This window comes from Mustela erminea, chromosome 7, assembly GCF_009829155.1.
Source record: "Mustela erminea isolate mMusErm1 chromosome 7, mMusErm1.Pri, whole genome shotgun sequence".
NCBI classification, from domain to species: domain Eukaryota; kingdom Metazoa; phylum Chordata; class Mammalia; order Carnivora; family Mustelidae; genus Mustela; species Mustela erminea.
Window position 1 is genome coordinate 140,885,152 of NC_045620.1, and position 22,360 is coordinate 140,907,511.

The 22,360-nt window shown below is 62.0% G+C and overlaps 1 protein-coding gene across 4 annotated transcripts in view; it reads left to right on the plus strand.

Annotated features, from left to right (window-relative positions):
* The window catches only part of PXDN (peroxidasin), a 68,223-nt gene that overhangs the window by 31,451 nt on the left and 14,412 nt on the right, over positions 1–22,360 (plus strand). For 2 of the 4 annotated variants that reach the window (XM_032353467.1, XM_032353465.1), the window contains exons 3-16: positions 626–697; positions 3,933–4,004; positions 6,827–6,898; positions 7,300–7,371; positions 8,347–8,516; positions 9,493–9,610; positions 11,080–11,249; positions 13,330–13,602; positions 14,878–14,994; positions 16,011–16,169; positions 16,536–16,648; positions 17,546–17,702; positions 19,879–19,987; positions 20,514–20,671. In XM_032353467.1, the coding sequence (XP_032209358.1) occupies positions 626–697; positions 3,933–4,004; positions 6,827–6,898; positions 7,300–7,371; positions 8,347–8,516; positions 9,493–9,610; positions 11,080–11,249; positions 13,330–13,602; positions 14,878–14,994; positions 16,011–16,169; positions 16,536–16,648; positions 17,546–17,702; positions 19,879–19,987; positions 20,514–20,671 (1,832 nt within the window). Of the gene's footprint in view, positions 1–625; positions 698–3,932; positions 4,005–6,826; positions 6,899–7,299; positions 7,372–8,346; positions 8,517–9,492; positions 9,611–10,213; positions 10,393–11,079; positions 11,250–13,329; positions 13,603–14,877; positions 14,995–16,010; positions 16,170–16,535; positions 16,649–17,545; positions 17,703–19,878; positions 19,988–20,513; positions 20,672–22,360 lie in introns of those variants that run through there. The other 2 variants (XM_032353466.1, XM_032353468.1) reach the window with 2 other exon arrangements.

Consider the following 22,360-nt stretch of genomic DNA (forward strand, 5'->3'; position numbering starts at 1 on the left):
GGCAGGGGCCGGCGCTTCTCCTGGCTACGAGGGCCCAGCAGGGGTGGGGGCGCCATCCCTTTGGGCACCGATGCCTAGTCCCAGGGATGGACAGATGAAGGAGACAGGCCTGACGGGCACCCAGAGGTTCTGCGGCTGACCTGGCCGACCGTCCTATCCGGAGCCTGCCAGGACGATGGCGTCTCTGGCTCTTTGCTCCGAGGGTGGCTGCTGGCACGGGGGATAGGTGAGGCGCCGGAGCAGGATCGGTTCCCTTGCCGTCCGGGGAGCCGGTGGGGGAAGAGGTCTGACCCTGGGGAGACCACCCTGCATGTCCACGCTGGCTTTCCCCTCAGCCGAGGTGGGCAGTCCGGCAGACGGCAGGACAGAGAGACTCTGCTTTGCATCGAAGAGGGCATTTGGTCAGTGTGTAGGGAGGGCCATGTCGTGCGGTGACAGGGACACCGGCCCCCCGAGAAAGCGCGTCGTCCCAGGGCGAGGGCTGGCACACTTCGTGTGCGTGGGGTGCTTGGCCGGTGTCCAGGCCGGGCTCCGCGCCCGAGTCGTCTGGCGACCTTTCCCAAGCGGCCGGAGCGTGCCCCCGCGCGGGTCCGGGGGCCGGGCTCTCACTCAGACTCTCTCGCAGGCTTCTCAACAACAACCAGATCAAGAGCATCCCCAGCGGAGCGTTCCAGGACCTGGAGAATTTGAAGTATCTGTAAGTGGACCGTCCGTCCTTTGCCCTCACGCTCACGCTTATTCCCGACCGGGAGCCGCCGTTCGTGCGGGCGCGGCCGTCTCTCCGGGTCGATCTCCACAGGCTCCGAATGAGTGTTGGGCTCGGGTTTTTAGTGCGAGTTTGTCGGTGTGAGGCACGCGGCCGTGGGGCGCTCGGGGTGTGTGCTCAGCCGTCAGGCGCGTGGGAGCGAGGGGCGTGAGGGCCGGCCCCGAAGGCCGCGCGGGGCGGGGGACTCGCGGCCCTGCTCGGCTGCAGGCGGCCTCTCCGGCCGTGGGCGAGGTATGAGGGTGCCCTGGTCTGCTGATTGCCCCATCGTCCCCCGGCTGACGTCACCCCCTCCTATTTTTAGGTAGTAAAATTGTAGTTTGCCTTTTGAGACTGATTTTAGTCCATCCCTACATGAGCAATGAAACATGAGCTCGGCAGGTCGGAAGACGACCTTGCAAGCTCGAGCAGGCCTCCCCGCTGTCGGGCACTTGCTGCAAGGCGGGAAGCGTCAGGACACACGTTCCGGTACCTTCCTGCTGTAGATACAAGTGCGCGTCGTGGGCTTTGAGCAAGTGATTCTTTCTTTTAAGACTTCAATGAGCTTTTAGAGAGAACCATTTTAATGAGAGACTGAGATCAGGGACTTTTTTGGGAAATTTATGTCCTAAACGAACGTGAGTGTCTAGAAGTCACGTTGATTTTTAAAATAAAGTCACATTGTCAGTGTTGCTGTGTATTTTACCAACTGTTCGGTTTCAGATGTCGTTGGTTTGTGACCGTGTTTATAAAGATGCGTATCCCTCAGTGAAGGCCGTTGGAATTGTTGGGTGTAAATACTTTTCCATGACTTTTGGCATAGTTTGTTAATCTTTACAGTAGAATAGAATTAGAATTAGAATACAATAGAATAACATACAGAATTATTAAGCCTTGTTGCTCATTTTAAAAATGAGTGAAGGGCCTTTTATTCTTGAGTTTTAATTGATTTGATTTGTTTTATTTTTAAATTCTAAGTGCTGTACAAGGTCCAGAAGAAAGGTTTTGGTTTCGTAGAAAGTAGGTTCTGTGAGCTGAGAGCAGCACTCCGTAGTGAGTGTGTGTGTGTGTTACTTTAATTCTTTATTTTGCTTTTGGCTTAAATTAATCAAGAACAACTTATTATTTAACCTGCAAACATATTTAGTGTTAAATACTTTGGGATGCCTCATTTTCCACTTAAAATGGTTTTTTCTAAGTAAGGCTTCATGAGCTTCTCCTGCCGGCCGCTCCCCTTCGAGGCCCTGTGCCCCAGCCTCCCGCCCCCACGTCCACGATGTCCCCTGGTGGAAGGCGCCTGGTCCCTGCTGGGGGGGTGGGCCGTGGTCAGCAGGACCGGGGGGTGGGGTGCTCGTGAGAAGGACCCCAGGAGCAGGGGCAAGACGGTGCCTTCGGAGCCGGGTCCTCGCAGGAGACGGCACTGCCGCGAGCACGTGGAGGACACTGTGCAGCTGCAGCATTGGCGAGCTCCCCCGGAGCTTACTGGTTATTGCTGCCGTGACGATTAGTCTGGGCTCTTCGAAGCTGAGCAGGGGTTATCTGCCGGACCCCAGCGGCTTGTGGGACGGTGTCCGTCTTCCCTCCACGGACGCTGCCGGAGGGTGCGCTTACGTCCTGGGAGGAGCCTCCCGTCCAGAGGGGACTCTGGCGTCAAGTGCTCTTCAGAACCCACTATCGGAGGACTGTCCGTGCCCATTGTTTTAGGAAGGCGGAGGCTGGCCCCACGCCCTCGGAAACACACCCCGCCCGTGTTACCGGGGCTCTGCTGTCGCGCACTCCCGTTGTCTTTAACGTGTGTGCAGACAGACGCTGCCCTTAGGCGGTCGCCCCACCGTTCTAGAGGAATGAGCGCAGAAACCCCGCTGGGCCGTAAGGGAGCAGGGGCTCCCACCAGAGCGTAAGTTGTGGGGCCAGGCCGTGTTCTTTCTGGTTTCCACATGCTTGCTGACTCCGGTGATCCCAGCGGCTGCCCCCTGCTCTGCACACCGGCGGAGACTGGGACAGAACGTAGACTGCAGGGTCACAACCACACTAGCAGGTGGTTGGCAGACGACTCTGTCCCACGGGGCCCAGCTCTGCCCCGGCTCTGCTGGGGGCACCGGGTCCTGGACCGGCGGGGGCACCGCCTGTTCGCGCAGAGGCTGTGGTTCTCCGTGGGGTCAGTTCGGCTGAGGAGCGCAAGGGAGAAGGAACAGCCGCTGCGTGGGGTGGCAGCGGTCAGAGACAGCGGAGCAGGGCCTGTGAGGCAGCCCGCGCCGAACACAAGGACAGGCGGTGCTGCCGCGCACACCGTCTGGGACCGGAGCGTGCGGTTGCACGACGTTAAGGCAGAGCAGGCCTGTTCGCTGGAGTGGGTGGGCGGGCGGACATCCTGCCGGCCGATGCTGCGGTGCCCGGAGACGCCTGCGGACGGCAGGGAGGGGCCAGCGTGGGTCTGCGGTCATGGGTGGGGACGAAGCAGCGCAGACACGCGTCTCTGCCCCAATGCAGAGGTCACGTCAGAGGCGCAGGACGCCGTTGGCTTCCCATGATCTGCCACGAGCCAGTGTGTGTGGGACGGTGCTGACCCCGAGTCCTGTCCCCGGGCCTGGGGCTCTCGGAGGCGCCTCACCTTGTGGCTCTGCCCAGAAGTTGGCAGACTTTCTGGGACGTGGCAGCACGTCTCTGAGACTTCATGGGCCGCTCGGCTCTGCCGTGGTGGCTTGGCTCTGCCATGTGGCCCCGATCGGCCGTGGACTAAGTCAATGTGTCCGTGTTAGTCATGGACGCAGAAGTTCAGGTTCCGAATAACTTTCCTGTGTCGTGAACTGTTAGTCTTCTTTCGAAATTTTCAACCGACTAAAAAGGTAGAAACCGTTCTTCGCTTACAGACTGCGTGAGAACAGTCTCTGATGCTTCCCGCCTGCCCACCTTGCCTCCGTCTCGTGAGGAGATTCTGCTGGGCAAAGACATGTCGGCTTTGTACTGGGGCTTTCTGGAAGCCGGGGTGGTGGGTGGACAGCCTGCCGTGGGGAGACTCCCTCTGAGGAAGGGCCGAGAACCTCCGTGAGGGGAGCCGCGGCGTCGTGTCGGTTTGGTCTGTATTCTGATACAGTCGTTAATTTGAAACTCCCCCCACATGTCAACGCAAGCCTTCCCTCCTCTGACGTTGTGGCCTGTCGTGTGCTAACGCTCCCGTTTCTTGTTTCAGCTATCTGTACAAGAATGAGATCCAGTCAATTGACAGGCAAGCATTTAAGGGACTTGCCTCTCTAGAGCAACTGTAAGTGTCCCCCCCGCACGTGGCTGTCTGGGATGCCACCCACCCCTTGCCTCTTGTAGGGCAGATGAACTAAGTCTGCTGTTTGCACGATGCATGCCTGTACTAACGGGGACGTAGGGAGTGCGTGCATGCGGTGGAAAGAGCGGTTCTGTCTGAGCCCCTGCCCCACCAGGGGACGGCCCCGGTTTCTGCTGACGGCGGCCCGTGCCCAGCTTCCCTGAGACCAGGCAGCTCCTGCCTCCACGGTGCTCCCATTCCCAGCAGGGACGGACGTGCGAGCCAGGGAAGGTCTTTGGGGAGGGTCTCCGGGCCGTGGGGGACGAGGAGGCTGCTTTCCTCGGACCCTGTTTCCTTTAGTGACTCTGCACTCGTCCGGCTTACTTTCTGCATTTATGTCATTATTCTGGAGAAAATGAGCTTTTCCCCTGTGTTTCTAGTTAGTGTGTGTTGGATGTTGTTTCTTTGGCGGTATATGAAGTCAGCAGGTTTTTTTGAGTAGAATTCCTGGTGAGAGCTTTTTCTGGTGGGTAGGGGCTGAGGTGGTTCCGAGGCATTTCAGATGGCCGCACGGTTACGGTCGCAGGGCTGGACGCGGCTGTTGGCTGTGACGCGGCCCGACGTTCTTCCGTGGCGGCTGTCCTTGCGTCTGCGTGGCTCCTCCGCGCGTCGGGCACAGGCCCGTCTCCGGAGACGCCGGGGCAGACAGGGCAGAGCCGGGGCAGGGGCTCCCCTGAAACCAGATGCTTCCCAAACAGACAATGCGCAAGGGTCTCGGGGTCTTTATTCCGGGGCGAGCCGCTCTGCTGGGTTTGCGAGCGCCGCCGGCGGCAGGACGGAGAAGCCGCTGTGCGTCGGGTCGGTGCGGTCCCCCCGCAGGGGAGGAGGGAACCGAAAGTTAGAGGCTGCGGTGGACGGCGCGTCTGTGAAGGTCGCGATCCGGACGCCTGACGCGCCTCTCCTGGGGCCCGGCGTCCCCATAGCCGTCCCCCCGGAAGCCGTCGGACTGAAAGAAGCCGGAGTCAGGCGGCGCCCGCCCTGACGAGGGGCGAGGAGGAAGCAGGCGGCGTCTGGGGAGACGTGAGGCTCTGGCTCCGGGAGCGGCGCATCCAGCCGTCCTGGCGACGGCGGGTCCCGGGTCAGGAAGCCGCCACAGCCCGGCTCAGGCAGCGAGGGTCTGTCCGCCGAGACGCGGCTCCTCCGTGGGTGTCGGCGGGTGTCTGACGGGCCACAGACACTCTCAGGACCGGGTCCCCGCCCGCAGATGAGGCTGTTCCTGTGGGTGCGCGCTGTCGTCCGGGGGGCTGGGTCCTGCCGGGGCTCCGGGTCCTGCCGGGGCTCCCCCCCCATGCCGGAGCCCCACCGTGCCGGGAGCACCCCCCCCCCCGTGTCGGAAGCCCCTCTCGTCCTTCAGAGGCCAGCTTGAGGGTGCCGGGAGTCTGCGGAGCCTGGGCTCCTTGGAGGTCCCGCTCGTCCTGTGTGCTGAGCACGTGTGACCAGAGTCAGGCAGCATAGGTTGGGGTTGGCGCCCATGGCTGGCCTGGGGCCGTGGGAGGGCAGGGGTGCCCCGCCTGCCCAGAGCTGTGGCCTCAGCCTTGTCTCTGGGGCCGTGGAGACAGGCTGCAGTGAACCAGGGCAAGGAGGTCCTCCCTTCTCCCTCCTCCCTCCCCGGACGCCTCCCCAGCACCCCACCTGCCTGCCAACGGGGGAGGGGGTCTCCTCCAGGCTTCTCCTGTGACAGGGACTACATGTCCCCCCCGCTTCAGGCTCCCACACACCCTGCTCGCGGGCTTTCCCCCCGGAGTGGAGGGCGACGGGCCGGACATGTCTGTGTGCTCTGCAGCCGCGTTTGTGACCTCCCAGACTCGGGGTCCCCGTGGTGCCCTCCCGGGAGCTGGGCCAGGGAGGCACAGACAGGCAAGGAAGCGCAACTGACCTTGGGTGACCTTGCAGTCCCAGGAATTTCAACATTGGTGATGGTCTCTGAGCATCCAGGTGCGTTTTGAGAACGCTTTCTGCCTGGTGCTACGGTTCATGATGAAACCCGTAACTGCTCGTGTCAGTCTGTCCCTGCCGCTCTGCCGGGCCCCGCGTGAGTGAGCTGTGGGGGGCAGAGATCTCTCTTCTCCGCATGTTGTGGGGGGCACTCGGGGCAGAAGCACCCTGTCGCACGGCCGCGTCCAAGCCTGTGTCCACTGTTTCACTTAAGGGGAAAAGCACCGATTTCACAGTGAGAAAGGCAGTATTTAGGAAAATGAGAAGACATTAGTTGTACTGAGAAATGTGTAGATCGTGGAAAGCCAGGAGACACAGCAAAAGATGAGTAAATGCCGGTTATTTGTGTAATTGAGCACATTTGAGGAAACGTGTGACTTGGCGCTTCGTTGTTTCTGTGGTTCCCTGTGTGCTCAGTCAGCGTAAGCCCCCCACCCCCGGGAGATTCACAGAGGTTAGAGGATCGAAGGTGTTCGTACACGTACAGATGTGCCGTAGGGAGGCTACGTGAACTCTTCCTGCAAAGGCCCACATACCGCGCGGAGGTCACGGCCGCGCAGTCTGGCCCCGTGCGTGGGGGTTCTCGGTCAGGGTCACCGACAGCCGTTCACTCCTACAGTCTGTGCCCAGTTTTTAATTGTATCTAATCTTACGATTTGATGATTTCACTTGTTTTCCATGTAATGTAGGAAATCTAGAGAGTTACTGACATAAGAATTTGAAAGGCCTTAGGAAACTTTATTGAGCAGGAAATCTAGATCTGCACAAGTAAAACTGTTTAAAGTCTGTTTCTTCTCTCTGTCTCTCTCTCTCTTTTTACACTTGTCTAGATATCTGCACTTTAATCAGATAGAAACTCTGGACCCAGAGTCCTTCCAACATTTGCCGAAGCTGGAAAGGCTGTAAGTTGCATTTCCTCCCGTCCCCGAGTCTGCCCGCGGCCCTGGGCCGTCACGCTGTCCAGGTTCTGCAGGAGGGGGGAGGCCACTGTCTGTCCAGACCTCAGGACTGACCGTGCGGAGCGCCTGCTCCTTGTCTCTCGATTCAGAAGCAGGACTGACTAGGTCTCTCTCTTCGGGAATGGTGATAAAAATAGAAAAAAAAAAAAGAAAATAAAAGAAAAGAAAACAAAAAACAAACCCTGGTTCTTTCTGGGCTAAATAATATTCTCAGGTTCATTTGCATGAAATAATGCAGTCACTGAGTTATTTTTTTAGAAGCTGCGTTTTTGGACTGTTCATACTCTTCTACACACGTAAGAAGCATTTTAGATGTTGGTTTGTTGTATTGTCTCTTTCAACAGATTCTTACATAACAACCGAATCACACATTTGGCCCCAGGAACATTCGATCACTTGGAATCCATGAAGAGACTGTGAGTATGTGTTCCGCGCAGCCCCGTGTCCCCGCGGCTTTGACCGGCCCCGAGCTGGGCTGCGGAGTGTGGGTTCCCCTCAGGAAAGGGCAGGAGGCACCCTTGGAGCGAGCACAGCCGGGGGCCGGCGACGCGGGGACTGTACCAGCAGATCGACCCTTTCATAGGCAAGCGAGACATTTCTAAAATCAATTTGAAATTCTTCAGATTAATTTGTTTATTATTTATTGATTTATTTGACAGAGAGAGACACAGTGAGAGAGGGAGCACCAGCAGGGGGAGTGGGAGAGGGGGAAGCGGGCTTCCTGCCGAGCGGGGGGCCCATGTGGGGCTCAGTCAGGACCCCGGGATCGTGACCTGAGCTGAAGGCAGAGGCTTAACGACGGCGCCCCCAGATGCTCCTTCAGATTAATCTTCAGTCCCGTGTTGCGGTTTCAGTGGTGGGAGGAAGGTCCCCCGCGAAGGACTCGGTCCTGCTCCCGCGTTCAGCGTTCCCACAGCTAGACGTGAGGCGCGCGGGCTCCCAGTTTCTCGAGGCCTCTGAAGACGCGGCCTCTTGGGCCAGGCAGTCACTTCACAGGAGTAGAGGAGCCTGAGGGCCGGTTACCGGACGCCGCCCTGCGCTTTGCCCCGGGGCCTCGGGCTGCTCTGCCGTCCCCGGGGGTATGCGGCGAGCTCGGCGTCCGGCAGTGCAGGTCCGGCGCGGAGATCAGTGAAGTAAGACCGCGTTGCGGCTCTCACGACTCCTTCTGGATAAAGCCGGCGGCGGCTGCGCTGGAAACGGCGCTGTGGGCAGCCACGGGGCCCCTGCATGGGGAGCCGAAGTGGGTCCCCTTCCCACTCTGCCTCCGTGGATGGACGCGGCCTCCGGCTGGACGCTGCCTCCTGTCCTGTGCGCGGCCGCCCAGGCGGCTTGTGGGCCCGGCCCGTGCACGGTGGCCCAGACCCCACGTCCCACGGTGTTCCTCCCGCCAGGCGGCTGGACTCGAACGCGCTGCGCTGCGACTGTGCGATCCTGTGGCTGGCGGACCTGCTAAGAACCTACGCCCAGTCGGGGCACGCGCAGGCAGCCGCCACCTGTGAGCACCCGCGGCGCGTGCAGGGCCGTTCGGTGGCCACCGTCACCCCCGAGGAGCTGGACTGTGGTGAGTGAGCCGGACGGAGGGAGGCGCCCCAGCCCAGCGCCGGCATGCGGCCCCGCCTGTCTTCCGTGTCGGTGTCCCCAGATGGCGTCTCGGTGGGACCCGACCAGGACGCTCCTGGGTAAAGCCACGGTCTGTGTGACCATCGGAGCGACTGTCATCTTCCGGCTCCTGGCGCTTGCTGTCTCTCCTGCCCCCCACGCCCCCGCCCCACAGGCCTCCAGTGCATATGAGCAGGGGTACTGGGCTGTGGGCACCTCGGGGACAAGCCCGGGTACTCCGCTTCCCCTGGAGTCAAGCCTGCCCCACCCGGCAGAGTCCCCAGGGCCAGCCCTGGCATCCTCGTCAGGCGTCCGCTCCCTCGTCTGGAGCACAAGCCGTCCTGGCTCCCACCACCAGCCGGCTCTGACTCGACCCATCAGGGCGTCAGGGCCGGGCTCGGCCGCACTGGGTGCTCTGTCTGCCTCCCCAACCCTGTGGTCGCAGAGACAGAGGACGCGGAGCAGCCGCCAGTTAGCAGACTGGAGGAGCGGGCATCCCCGCCGGCCTGGGCCGTGGGAGGGGGACACAGCTGCGGGACAAAGGACAAAGCTCCGCTGCCGTGCCCTGCGTGGGAGAGTTTCCTGCTCTTGGGGCTGCTGTAGCTCAAAAGCATTATCTTCGTCTTACTGAAAACTTCCGCGGAGCGCGCCGCGCACACAGGTCCCTTGCTCTCCGGGAGGGTGAACATCCGCGGGGCCTTGCCGGGGCCCGTCGTCACCCAGGCTCTTCGCAGCACATCTGAGGGTCAGGACGTGCTGGCTAAGGCCTCAGCCCATCTCTGCAGAGAACCTGTCTGTCCTCCTTGTGGGAGCATTTGTGGCTGGGATAGATGGTTCGCTTGGGATTTTCTCCCGAACGTGAGGGATTTGGTTTGGGTTCTTGTTTGCTTTTACGGGATGGTTAAGACCCAGAGATCTCCATTTCCTTCTTGGCACAGAGAGGCCCCGGATCACATCAGAGCCCCAAGACGCAGACGTCACCTCGGGGAACACCGTGTTCTTCACATGCAGAGCAGAAGGCAACCCCAAGCCCGAGATCATCTGGCTTCGAAACAAGTAAGTCAGGTGCTGGCCGTGCTGCCTCGGGGGTGCACTGTACCCCCAGACGTCCCGTGGGCTCCGCCAAGCGCGGCCCCACCCCGACACCTGTGGACGGCCCTTGGATCTTTCGTCCTCTGCCACGGAGGAGAAGGTCTAAAGGAGAGACTTTTCTGCTGGGGGTGGGGGCACGTGGCTCCTCCTCCTGCCGTGGGTGAGGAGTGGGGTGACCTTGGTTCTTGACCCGCTCACGTTCTTTGGCCGGAAACGGTGCGTCCGGTCCCTGGGGCTCTGCTGTTGGAACCCTCGGACCCTTCCTCCTGGCTAAGGAAGGGCCTTCCTGCTGGGTCAGTGCCTTCAGGGACGCCCATCGAGCGGACACTTACGTACTCAGCTCCTTGGGCATCTGATTGGCCTGAGGAAATAGGGGTCTCCTGCCGCGCACAGGCATTTTGGGGGTGTGGGGGCAGAGCTGTAGGAGGGGGCATTCCAGGGGTCAGCCCACCGAGGGCCCCTTGTTAATGAGGCCACTTCCAGGCATATGGTGAGAACCGACTTAACACGAAAGCACCTTGTCGAGGCTCCTTTTCCCGTCCTTGTGGGGACATGGACAGGCCCTCGCTGGTCGGTAGATCTCGGCTCTGTGTGTCCTGTCTTGACTGAGCGAGGACGACGCTCTGGGGACGGGACCAGACCGGACACCGCCATCCATCCTCCTGCCCGGCGCCGGGCGGCCGAGTCCCGCAGGCGTTCACAGAGAGAGGTTCAGGGAGCTTAGCATCGAGCCGTCGGCGCAGGAGGTGAAGACGCCTTCCTGCCTGGGTTTGGGGCCATGACCTGGGCCCAGCGCCGCATGGGGGTGTGACCGATGCTGTCCCAGCCTTCAGGTCACCTGTTAACTTTGGATGACTCTGCTCGCTGGGAGTTAAAATCCAAGTTAATACGAGGAATAAGTGTGTACTTAAAAGGCAGGAAAACATTGATTTGGCTGAGCCTTTACATCTGTTTAACTAAATAAACACGTTGATAGCAGAAGTTAAGATGTTACAGCCAAATGTGGCAGAGGGAGAACCCCGAAGCGCCAGGCCCGAAGCCTGCTGCCGGGGTTTCCCTCTGCCTGCTCGCCTCTGTGGGTGTCTCACCTGCCGTCAGCCTACCCGCGGGCTGCCCCATTATCTTGAATGAATTTGCCAGAAACCAAGGAAAGTGTTTCCTTGACTTTTTCCCGCTATGTTCCTTTTTCACCTGTGGAAAGAGGATTGCTCTGTAACTTTAAAATCTTACAGGCTGAACACGTGAATAATCAAGTCGATGAATTAGAGATGTGGTGGGTCAGTCCCTTTCCTAGAAGCAGTGAATAAGCAGGACCCTGTGATGTAGGACAGTTTCCTGGTGTCCCGCAGCCCCAGGGGCCCGTCCTATGTCACGGATCAGCTGTCCCGTGCTTCACGCACGAGTACCTGAGAACCAGACGTCTGTCTTTGTAGTAATGAGCTGAGCATGAAGACAGATTCCCGCCTCAACTTGCTGGACGACGGGACCCTGATGATCCAGAACACGCAGGAGACGGACCAGGGGATTTACCAGTGCATGGCCAAGAACGTGGCCGGGCAGGTGAAGACGCAGGAGGTCACCCTCCGGTACTTTGGGTCTCCAGGTACGTGCAGAGGAAGGCGCACAGGCTGCTGCAGAACAGTTCTCCCTTGCCGCGCCCGGCCGGCTCGGGGTGCGGGTGCGGTGTGGTGGGACAGGGCTGTGCTCAGTCCACAGCCAGGTGCCCTCCGCTGCAGCCTTGCAAGCTTGGTCCTAGGTGACCCTCAAGCTGTGCTCTGCTTTTTGAATAAAAACCCACACCGTGACATTTCCTTAAAGGGGCCCACTCGCGTGTGTTGCGTGAGTGGTGTGCGTAGGGCGCACGTCCTGCCGCTTTCTTGGGACTGTTCGTGCGTTTCCGAGTGCCGAGCCTTCCTCTGGGATCGCTGTCACCCTTTTCCGTTGCCCGCTGCCAGTTTGGAAGTCCCGCGGTGCCCTCCGTGTCGCTGCTTGGCCCACAGCGTCTCACCCGCCTTCGTGGGTGATCCGCGTCCAAGTTCTCGCCTTCCGTGGTCTCCAGCGCAGTCCGTCTGTTCAGTGCGCGGAACATTCTCCTAACATCCTCCCGCTTCTGAGTCCCGTCTTGTCTAACTGCGTCTCTGCTGTCCCGCTGGGGCCATGACCTTTCCGCCCCGGGGAGCAGGAGGCAGGCCACTTCGCCACGCGAGGACCGGCTCTCAGGTGACACAGCCCGGAGCGAGATCACGTCTCCTACTGATTTTGGCTGCCTGTTCCTGCGGGGGGCCTGGGGGTCCGCGGGTGACGGCACGTGGGCGGGCCTCGCGTCACGCACTTTGCACGTGTCGGCTGGAGCACGTGCCCTCCTGGTGGGCTCTGACGCTGGGGTTCTTGTCCCTGCGAACGGCGTCCCGCTGCCTCGCCTGCCGCGCCAGAAACGCTAACGTGAGGATTGTGTCTGCGTTTCCTGTCCTCCGCCGTGCCTTAGTCACGGGGTCCCGGGTCCCGGAGCCTCAACGTTTGCCGGCACGAACGCCGCAGGAACGGGTCTTCCCTGCCTCTCCCCTCTCCGCGGGATTCCTGCCTCGCTCCCCGCAACCCCGGGTGCCGCCGGCGCCCCCTTCGTCCCTGCCTTACCACCTTCGCGGCGCCGGCTCCTCTCACGCTTGCCCCTCAGCCCCGCGTTACCTGTGGAAGCGCGGCCTGTGTACCTGGTTCTGCAGCGGGAGTCCCGGGGCCTCCACCGAGTCCTTGCTGTTATAGGTCCGCGTCCCTCTTGCTGTTATAGGTCCGCGTCCCTTACCCAGAGCTCCTCGGGCCGTCTCTGCAAATCAGGGATCTGGGGCGTTTCCGCAGGGGCGCGTGGTGCAGGCTGGACCGAGCGGCGGAGCGCTGCCGTGGGGTCCGGGCGTCACCCTGTAGTCAGTGTGGCCCCACCGCGAGCTGCCTCAGTGGTTGTGGAGGCTGCCGGCGCCGCGGGCCAGGCCAGGTGTTCCAGATTAGTGATGAGAAAAGTGTTCTGTTTGGGGAGCATTTCTGGATTCCAGAATCGGGGAGAAGGGTGTCAGCCAGAAACGTTCTAGAAACTTCCCTTTTTGCTACTTTCCACGTTGGTAAGCTCCCAGCAGAGTAGCTTCTGGGTGCTGTGGTGCAAGGGTCTTGCTGGTCTTGACGCACGTGGTCATTCCGGCCCCCGGGGGAGCGGGGGGTCTACAGCCGTGGACACCAGCGAGTGAGTTCTGTTCTGCACGGACGCCCCCCAGCAAACGCACTGGAAGGGCGTGGATTTTTCTGGACTCACAGCTGAAAAGTACTGTAAAGTGTGGGTTGAAGGTGCAGTTTTGTGTTTGCGAGGGAAAGGGGTTGTCGTTGCGAGTTCCGAGTCTGGACGGAGTGTGTTGGCCGTGAGGAGGAGCACCTAGCGGGTGTGACCACCGACCCCGTGTCCAGCGCCCACAGAAGTGGGGCCCCTGGGGCTCGGGCCCGTGCCGGGGGCGACGGGGACCGGCTGGGAGGCGCTGGCCCGGCCGCGCGCTTGCCCCCACCCCCTGACGCGGGAGAGCCGACGGCGTGTCCGGTTAAGCCGTGTTCGCTTCGCCCACTTCGAGGCCCGCAGGCAGAGGGAGGAGACGGAGCCGGTGCCGACCGGAGGAAATTAACGCATGACTTGTGTTTCGTTGTGACAGCTCGACCCGCTTTTGTAATCCAGCCACAGAACACGGAGGTGCTGGTCGGGGAGAGCGTCACCCTGGAGTGCAGCGCCACGGGCCACCCTCCGCCACAGGTCACCTGGACCAAAGGGGACCGCACGCCCCTGCCCGAGGACCCTCGCGTGAGCATCACCCCGTCGGGCGGCCTCTACATACAGAACGTCCTGCAGGCCGACAGCGGCGAGTACACCTGCTTCGCGTCCAACAGCGCAGGGAGCATCCACGCCGCCGCGCTGATCATCGTCCAGGGTGGGTCAGGGCGCCCCTGCGTGCGCGCGCTGACCGCGGGCCCCTGCCCCAGCAGAGCCCCTGCCCCAGCAGAGACCCTGCCCCAGCAGAGCCCCTGCCCCAGCAGAGCCCCTGCCCCAGCAGAGCCCCTGCCCCAGCAGAGACCCTGCCCCAGCAGAGACCCTGCCCCAGCAGAGCCCCTGCCCCAGCAGAGCCCCTGCCCCAGCAGAGACCCTGCCCCAGCAGAGACCCTGCCCCAGCAGCCCTCCCTGCAGAACCCCCCCCGCCCCGCCCAGGGGTCCTGCCTGTGGAGGCCCCGCCCCGCCCGCCCTCCCCATCCTCTGCCCGCAACTGTCCGCACCTCACCCGCCAGCCCCCCCCGCTGCTTCTCTGACCCGGTTTCCTGCGTGGCAGCTTCAGAGGCCGTGTGTCGGGCCGTGTTTATTTCGGGCTGTGTGGTCCGTGGTGCCGAGGGCTCCCGGCGTGCGGACACGGGTGGCGGTCGCGGGAATGTGTGCGTTGTGTGGGTGCACCTGTGTGTGCCTCACGTCGGTGAACTCGGCCTTCCTCCCGCGGCTTCCTGCACACCAGCGTTGGGTGCAGGGCTGAGAGCGCCGTGGCGTGAAGACCTGGGCTGTGTGCGTCCACATGTCCCAGCTCGACAGTGAGTTTCTTAGTTTAGAAACAAATTGCAAAGTGGGGCCGCTCTGGTGTGGAGGCTCCGAGACGAGCAAGTGCCGACTGCCGATGGCCAGGGCTCCCCCTGCTCTCTGGCGGTGAGGCCGTGTCACGGCGTGTGTGACACTGGCTCGCCCTCCGCACACGTGACCGTGCGGTCCTGTCTCCTGGTCGTTCCTTCTGTACAGACGGAATCGGTCTGGTTTTGGGGCCCTGGAGTCACGGAGCAGCTCCTGTCCCCACACAGCTGTGTTACGTGACGTGGGACCGCTTTCAGGTCTGACTGAGGTCCCACAGCCAGAGGGACCTTGGGGTGCGCTAACAGCAGAAGCAGAAGCAGGGCATCCCGCACACCCTCGGTGCGGTGTGGCCCGCGGCTGCATGGACTTAGCAGAGGCCACCCAGCGTGTCGGGGAAACTGCTGCTGGACATCCTGCTGTCAGGCCCTTCCCCGGCTGGCGTCCCCCTGCCGCAGACCGTCCCCTGCGGTGCGGCCCGTGGCCATCGGCTTTTTATGCTGCGGCCCTTACAGGGAGCGCCGATGCGGACGCTGGCTTGTGGCATTTTCGTCCAGAACCGATTTAAAATCTCGTTTCTGATGTTCTTTCCTCCCGGAAGCCCTTCCCCAGTTCACCGTGACCCCTGCAGACAGGGCCGTAATCGAGGGTCAGACCGTCGACTTCCAGTGTGAGGCCAAGGGCTACCCACAGCCGGTCATCGCGTGGACGAAAGGAGGTGAGAGCCGGCCTGACGCCGGCCGGGGCGGGCTCCACACTCGGGAGGCGAGTCCGCCCAGGCCCAGGCCCAGCCCCTGGGCGCCAGGGTGGGGCCGGCCGCAGGCCTGGCCCGTGGCTGTGGCGCAGGACATGCGGAGAAACTGTCCTTCCCGAGGGTGCGGGCGGCCTTCTGCCTGCAGGCGGCCCGTGTCTTGGCTTTAGGTAGCGTCCTGATGAGATTTCTTGGCAGGTAGGATAGAACTTTCTGGAAACTGTCCCAGCCTATGTTTGGAGCTCGGTGCTTCTGAGCTTCCCTGGCCCTGTCTCGCCCTCTCCATCCGAGGTCGGCGGCTGGTCACGTTAACCCTTTGGGGGTGACGCCCCCCGTCCCCTATCCCGCTCCAGCTGGCGAGCCCCTGGCCAGATGACTCGATGAAGACAGACGTCCCCCAGGGTGCTGGTGGCCTGGCTGGGAAGTGCGAGTGGAGAGAAGGGGAGGTGGCCTCGGGCTCTGTCCTGGAATCGACCTTGAGGTCTTGACGAGGGGCCCTGCCTGAAGCCGGGGGCAGTACCTGCCTTCGTCCCCTAACAAGCGCAGGGCAGGCCGTGTGGGCAGCCGGCACTGGGACCCCCGCGTGCCCGGGCAGGAGAGGGCCCCGCGCTGGCTCCTCGCTGGGGTGTCCTGTGCTGTTGAGTAACTGCTCCCCTCCCCCTCCCCAGGGGCCCTCCCCCAGCCCTTCCCAGCCCGTGGCCTCGCCCCTGCATTTCTCATGTGCTCCTCCCGCTTCTGGGGAGTTTCTCAGAGCTGGGGGCTCCGTCTGCCCCTGACCCGGCCACACCCGGTTGTGTGGAATGTCGCCTGCCAGCGTGACTGGAGCAGAGACCAGTCTATCCCACCGTCCCGTTTGCCGTGAGCAGAGACCAGTCTCCCACCATCGTGTGCTCCAGGGAAGCTCTGCTCGACCCAGCCTTCCCAAGTCCCGCTCTGACCCCGCACGTGGTGTCCGGGTCGCCGCGCGTGCCCGTGCCTTGCAGGGAGCCCGCTGTCGGTGGACCGGCGGCACCTCGTGCTCTCGTCGGGGACGCTCCGGATCTCGGCCGTCGCGCTGCACGATCAGGGCCAGTACGAGTGCCAGGCCGTCAACATCATCGGCTCTCAGAGGGCCGTGGCCCAGCTCACCGTGCAGCCGAGAGGTATGCGGCGCCGGCCTCCCCAGCCCTGGCGGACGGGCTGCTCTGTGCAGAGCCGCTGGCCGGGGAGACGGGCCCGCGGCCGCCTGCACGGCCCACTATGGCGGGAGCTGGTGGGGGCTCGCGTCTGTTCCCCCAGCACAGCTCCTCGCGGGGGGGCGGCTGCCGGCACACGCTCTCGCCTTTGCTCTGGCCCCTGTGCTTGTGCAGATGAGTTAGGAGGCTGAGGGAGGGCTGGACGCCAGCCGCGAGTGCCCTGGGCCTACTCTGGCTGAGGACAAGGGGCCGGTGCTCCGAGGAAGCTTTCTGGATGACCGGTGGGTGTCCCGACTTCTGTACCTTGTCAGCTGGGTGTCCCTTGCCTTGCAGTCACGCCGGTCTTCGCCAGCATTCCGAGTGACATGACGGTGGAAGTGGGCGCCAGCGTGCAGCTGCCCTGCAGCTCCCAGGGCGAGCCCGAGCCCGCCATCACCTGGAACAAGGTACCACCGGCGGTCGCCGGGCCCGGGTGTGGCGGCTGCCCCCAGCCCGCAGCTCCCCACGCAGAGGGAACCTCCCACCCTGGCCTGAGTTACCGGCTGCTGTGGGACCCTCAGGAGCCAAACCAGAGGGAAGCGGTCCCACATGCTCTTTCCGCGCTCTTCCCAGTGACGCAGCAGAGAAAACCCTGCCACTAGGGCTGTGGCCCCATCGTCAGCAGAGAAGGAGGCGCTGTTCCTCCACTTCAGGGCTGTGTTTGAGAAGAGCAGCGCGGAATTGGATCCCAGCCTTTGGCCGTTATGAATGAGGGCTTCAATGGGGCATATCCCTGGAGGACAGGGTGGCCACAGGCAGGGGACCCTCACAGGGAGGTTCGAGCTCTGGGGGACAGCCTGGCCCTCCCCTACCTGCCCCTGTTTCCTGCCAGCTGTCTCCGCTCTCTGCTGGGACCACAGGTGGCCGCCCTGTCCCTTGGGCTTGTTCTTACCTTTCCTTGGCCGGGCCTGACGCCTGCCTTTTTGGGTGCGGCTCGGGTATCTTGTCTCGCAGAAGACCTTGCCCAGGGCCCTTCTCTGTCAGTGGGCGCCCACACGCTGTGCTTTCCCCATGGTCGTATGCGTCCCACGGTGGGTTTCTTTCCGGGCCCCCAAGCCCCGATCCTGTAGACTCCAAGGGACCCCATCCCTGCCTTAGTGTTTTCTGGATCTTTCACAAGAGCTTAAGAAAAGTTCCTCTCAGCAAATCGGACTAAATCTCTTTCTCTGCAGGTTTGGATAGAGCTGAGCATACCCTGTGCACCTTGTCTCCCCCAGTGAGGGCCCGACAGTGGACCTCCACCTGCAAGAAAAACCGCTTCTGCCTCTCGCACTCATTCTTCGTATCTTTCTGTTCTGCTCCAGGACGGGGTTCAGGTAACGGAAAGCGGGAAGTTTCACATCAGCCCCGAAGGGTTCCTGACCATCCACGACGTCGGGACGGCGGACGCAGGCCGCTATGAGTGCGTGGCCCGGAACACCATCGGGCAGGCGTCGGTCAGCATGGTGCTCAGCGTGAGCGGTGAGTCCCATGACGGCGCCACCGTCCCCGGCATGAGGCAGGAGGGCGCTCGGCCCGGTGCTTGCAGGCTCGCGGCCTGATGACCGGAGGGCCGCGCGGCCTGTTGGGGGCCGCCACGGCGCACACTGGCTGCCGCCCCTTCTCGCTGCTGCGGCCGCTGTGGTCACGTGCCTGTGACCCGGCTGCCCCGGGCGGCACGTTGTGGCTGGCGTGGCCGCCGTCCGGACCACTGGGCTCCGACGTGGGTAATTTATGTCCCCGTCTGGCAGGAACGCATGTGCCGCTGCTGTTTGAGCGGCCGGTGCCCCGTCGCCCTGCCTCCTGTCGCTGTGGGTGCGGCCGCGCGTCTTCCCAGAATGGGGACAGCGCCTAACCCCGGCCCCTGACAGCCGCGCTGGGCCGGCCTCTGTCTGCCCCTGCCCGCCTCCGTCGTCTGGCCGTCCCTTCACTCGAGTCTGTGTCTCTGCCTTTCCCGGCACGGCTCACCTGCCTGCTGCCTCCATGGGCCTGTGAGTGCCCCGGGTGGGAACGGGGCCCCTCGGTGTGTGTGCCCAGCACCCCGTGCCCGAAGCCTGTAGGTGTTTACCAGATGTGAGCGGTACAGAGGAACCGGGAGCCTGCTTTGTTTTTTTTTTGGTGGGGGGAGGGTGGATGTTCTTTTGTCATCACGTATGGTGTGTGAGATGGATGTAACGTTCAGTTGCTGAATTCTAAGATTTTTTTTTGTTCTTTTAATGGCAAATTTTGATCCCTAAAAATAATGTTACTTTGATGTAAATTAGTTATATATGAGAGTAAAAATAATCTCTTATTCACGATCCCGCTTCCAAGAAATAACTGCTGTTAACATTTTGGTCAATTTCCTTTATTTTTTTTTAAAGGTAGGTAAATATTTTCAAGTTATTTTTGTGATTGTTGTTTGGACAACGACAAATGCAGGTCACCTGTAATAACGTAATGTTAGAGTCATAAAATGGTATAAAATTAGTCATTTGTCGACCACTTGGATAAAAATATTAGGTTCCAAAAATGAGAACATTTGTCTCTGTTTGAGCTTCACTGAGGTGGGGGTTGTGCCTGGGGAAAGGCTGTCGGGCCACACTTCCAACGTCTGAAGCGACCGCGGACAGCAGTGACCGGGCCGATTTGCGGAGTGCGCAGGGGCAGCTGCACCAGAGCCGCGGGGCTGCCCCCCTCCGTGGGCGGGGCTGGGCGTCGGGCACCGTCAGGGGCCGAGCGGGGAGTCTGGCGGCGCCTTCCCGCTCAGGTTATTTTCAGCTGTGTCCTTCTGTGGAAAGGCTGACCAGGTTGAGGGAAGAAAGGACCCTTTTCCGAGCCACACGTCCTTGGTGACGTGGCACCGGCTGTGTCCGTGGACAGGTAGAAGGCGGGTTGGGTTGGCGTTACTTCAGTTTAGCGAACTCTGGTATTCGGGGAGAAGAAATGAGAAGAGGGTAGTAGAAGGTGAGGAACAGGGCGCCGGGGGGCCCGTGGGTCACGCCTCTGCCTTCAGCTCAGGTCATGGTCCCGAATCCAGGTCCCGGTCCAGGATCGAGCCCAGCATCGGGGTCTGCTTCTCCCTCTGCCTCTGCCCCTCCTCCTGCATGTGCTGTGTCTCCCAGATAATAAATACAATCAGGAAAAAAAAAAAAGGAAAAAAAAAGAACATCCAAAACAGCTTCAGAGGGTTGCCGGCTAAGCCGTGTGCGTGTGTGTGTGTGCACTTGCGTGTGTGGGTAATGGTTCCCCCATGGCTGTGACGGGCCCGTCCAGAGGAGACGGGAAAATGCAGGGAGCAGAGTGTTTGGCGGGGGGGGGGGGTGCAGCTGGAGGCGCAGGCGGCCGTCGAGGGTCTGGCTGTTGGTGGGAAGAGCAGAATCCACCAGAAGCGGAGAGGCTGCCCGCCCTCCCTGGGTGGCCGTGCTTTGCTAGAACATCCGAGTTTCACGCTGGGAGCACTTTTCCCGTGTTCTTCCGGGGTATCACGTGATTTCAGACACCGAGGTCTGTAATTTCCGTACTCCTTGAAAACAGCTTCTCGTGTCATTTGAGCTTCTGTATGAGAGACCGAACCCTTGGGGGAGACCGTGCCCACACGATGCAGCGTCCAGACACCGCTGCGTGCGTAACATAGCGTGGCATTTTGTGGGTAACGCACGATTTCGTGTTTTCCCAGTTCCTGATGTCAGTCGAAACGGGGACCCATTTGTGGCCACATCGATTGTGGAAGCGATTGCGACCGTGGACAGAGCCATCAACTCGACGCGCACACACCTGTTTGACAGGTACCGTGGGGTCGGAGACGGGCGTAGACCTCCGCGCCTTCAGCCTCAGGGGCAGAACAGAGCTGTGGCCTGTTTCATCCGAGGGAAAGCCTTTTGATTTAAAAATCATAACGTGGGCATTAAGTCTTGTGGGGTTCAGACAGCAGAAAGACGCATCCTTTCTGAGTAGAAGCGAAACCAGGATTCGTAGGTGAGACGCTTTAGGGAACAGCTCGTTCTGTCGGCTCGTTAACGCACGATCGGCAGGAGCAGAGTCCCAGGCCGCGGCGGTCTGTTCACGGCGGTGACCCGGAGCGCAGTGAGACGGGACGCTCGTCCTCCCTCTGACTCAATGATTTGTTTTTAGTGTCTTTCTTTCTGTTTGTGCTTGCTGCCTTCCGCGTGGGATGAGTCAGGTACGCGACATTACGTCTCTACAAAAGTAGCTACAGACATATTTGGTGGCAGTAATTACATTTTTGGACGAGAGTCGTTTTGTCCTCAAAGCTGGTTCTGTTCTTCCCTGTCTGCTCCCGCACCCTGCCAGCCGTCCTCGCTCTCCCAACGACCTGCTGGCCTTGTTCCGGTACCCGAGGGACCCCTACACCGTGGGGCAGGCGCGCGCCGGAGAGATATTCGAGCGGACCCTGCAGCTGATTCAGGAGCACGTGCGGCACGGCCTGATGGTCGACCTGAACGGAACAAGTCAGTCCCCCCTCGCCCCCCGCGAGAGCAGGGCCTCACCACGCTGGGGCCTCCCTGGGCGCCGTCCCGCCTCCCCGTGTCTGAGTGAGCACACGGTTGCACAGGTTCGGGCCACGCTGGGTCCCATAGCAGCCGCCTCACATGCCCTGCGAAGCCGCGTCCAGCTGACCGCGTGCACTGCCCTGACCGGGGCCGGACCCGTGGGGCCCCTGCGACCTGGCAGGGGGGCCGCTAGTCCGCGAGGCTGTGCGCCCGGGACGCAGGGCGGCGGGCTGTTGGGAAGGAGGTTTGTGGGGTCCGGGTGACTGAGAGGTGGCGGGGGAGGCCGCCCCGGGGTTGTGTGGACGGTGGGAGCCCGACACCCGCCCGCAGCCTGTGCCGCGCCGAGCCCCCGGGAGCAGCGCTCGCACAGGCACCAGAGTCCGGTGTCTGCTGTGTGGAAGCGGTCCCTCAGGGCGAGTGTTTGTCTAAAGCTCTCCGGGAGCGCGTGTGTGCCGTGGCCCCCGGGGGTCACACTCCGCAGTCTCCACGGGCTTTTTCGGCTCGACTTCAGGGAGCCCGTCTTGCCCGTCAGGATGGAAATGTCTTTCAAGAACCGAGCGGACTTGCGTGCGAGTGTGTGGCGTGAGGATGTGGAAACGGGCCCGTCTCTGCTGCTTGGAGGGAGGGAGGTCCCCGCGCCTGTCCCCATCCGGCCCTGGCTCGGGGCTGGGCTTCCTGGTGTTTGTGTGTAGACACGTAGACCCTGGTGCCTCCTCCTCTTCCTGACGGCTCCGGCCTCCGTCGGGGCCGTCGTAGACGATTCCACTTCACAGAGGGGCCAGCCTGGCCTCACAGGCGCTCCCTGGGGAGAAACACGAGGGCCACCCCTTCTCTCCACTTTCCTTTGTTGGGCTCTTTCCACCCTCCGGGCCGGGGGTGGGGACGGGTACGTGGGACATGTGGCCTTTTCCCCGTGGCGCCTCCCTGTGCTCCCAGCTCGGCCGCGTGTGGAGGGCCCGTGGGGTTCTGTGGTGCTCCTTTCCGTGCCGTGGCCTCCCTCCCGTGGCTGGCTCACGTGGTGAGTGCGGCTGCTGTGGCTTCGGCAGGCGGCCGTGGACCTCGTGCGGCCACTTACGGAGGCGGAGCCCGTCTGTAGCCCCTCCTCGTGCAGGACGGTGCGCTCACCCACGCCGCTCTGCACAGAGAACCGCGGGGCCCTAGACAGACCAGAGAAACTGAACCGACACGGAGCCCCGGCAGAGGCGCCCGGCTCTGGGCCGCCACAGTGGGGTGTTCGCAGGAGAGCAGGTCCTGGCGAGGCTGTAGCACGTGTAGGTGCCGGCCAGTCTCGGATGTTGGCTCAGCAGGCTCTGGAGGCCAGAGGATGGTCCTGTTGTGGTCTGTGTGATGAGAGAGCCACGGGGCTTCCTGTAGAGAAGTGACCTGGTCACCGGATCAGGTCGTCGGTGGCCCTGCCACAAAGGGGGGCGTGGTACAGGAAACCTGGACGTGTGTGCTGGGAGGGACCAGCAGGGCTGGAGGCGGCCGGGACGCCGGGGGCATCTTGGGCGGCAGGTGCCTGTGGAGTGGCCCAGGGCTCCAGGCTCGCGGGTGTCCATGGAGTGGCCCAGCGGGGCGGAACGTGTTGGCACTTTGGAGGCCGGTGAGTGGAGTGAATTCCAGGTGCCTTGGGGGCAGGTGACACAT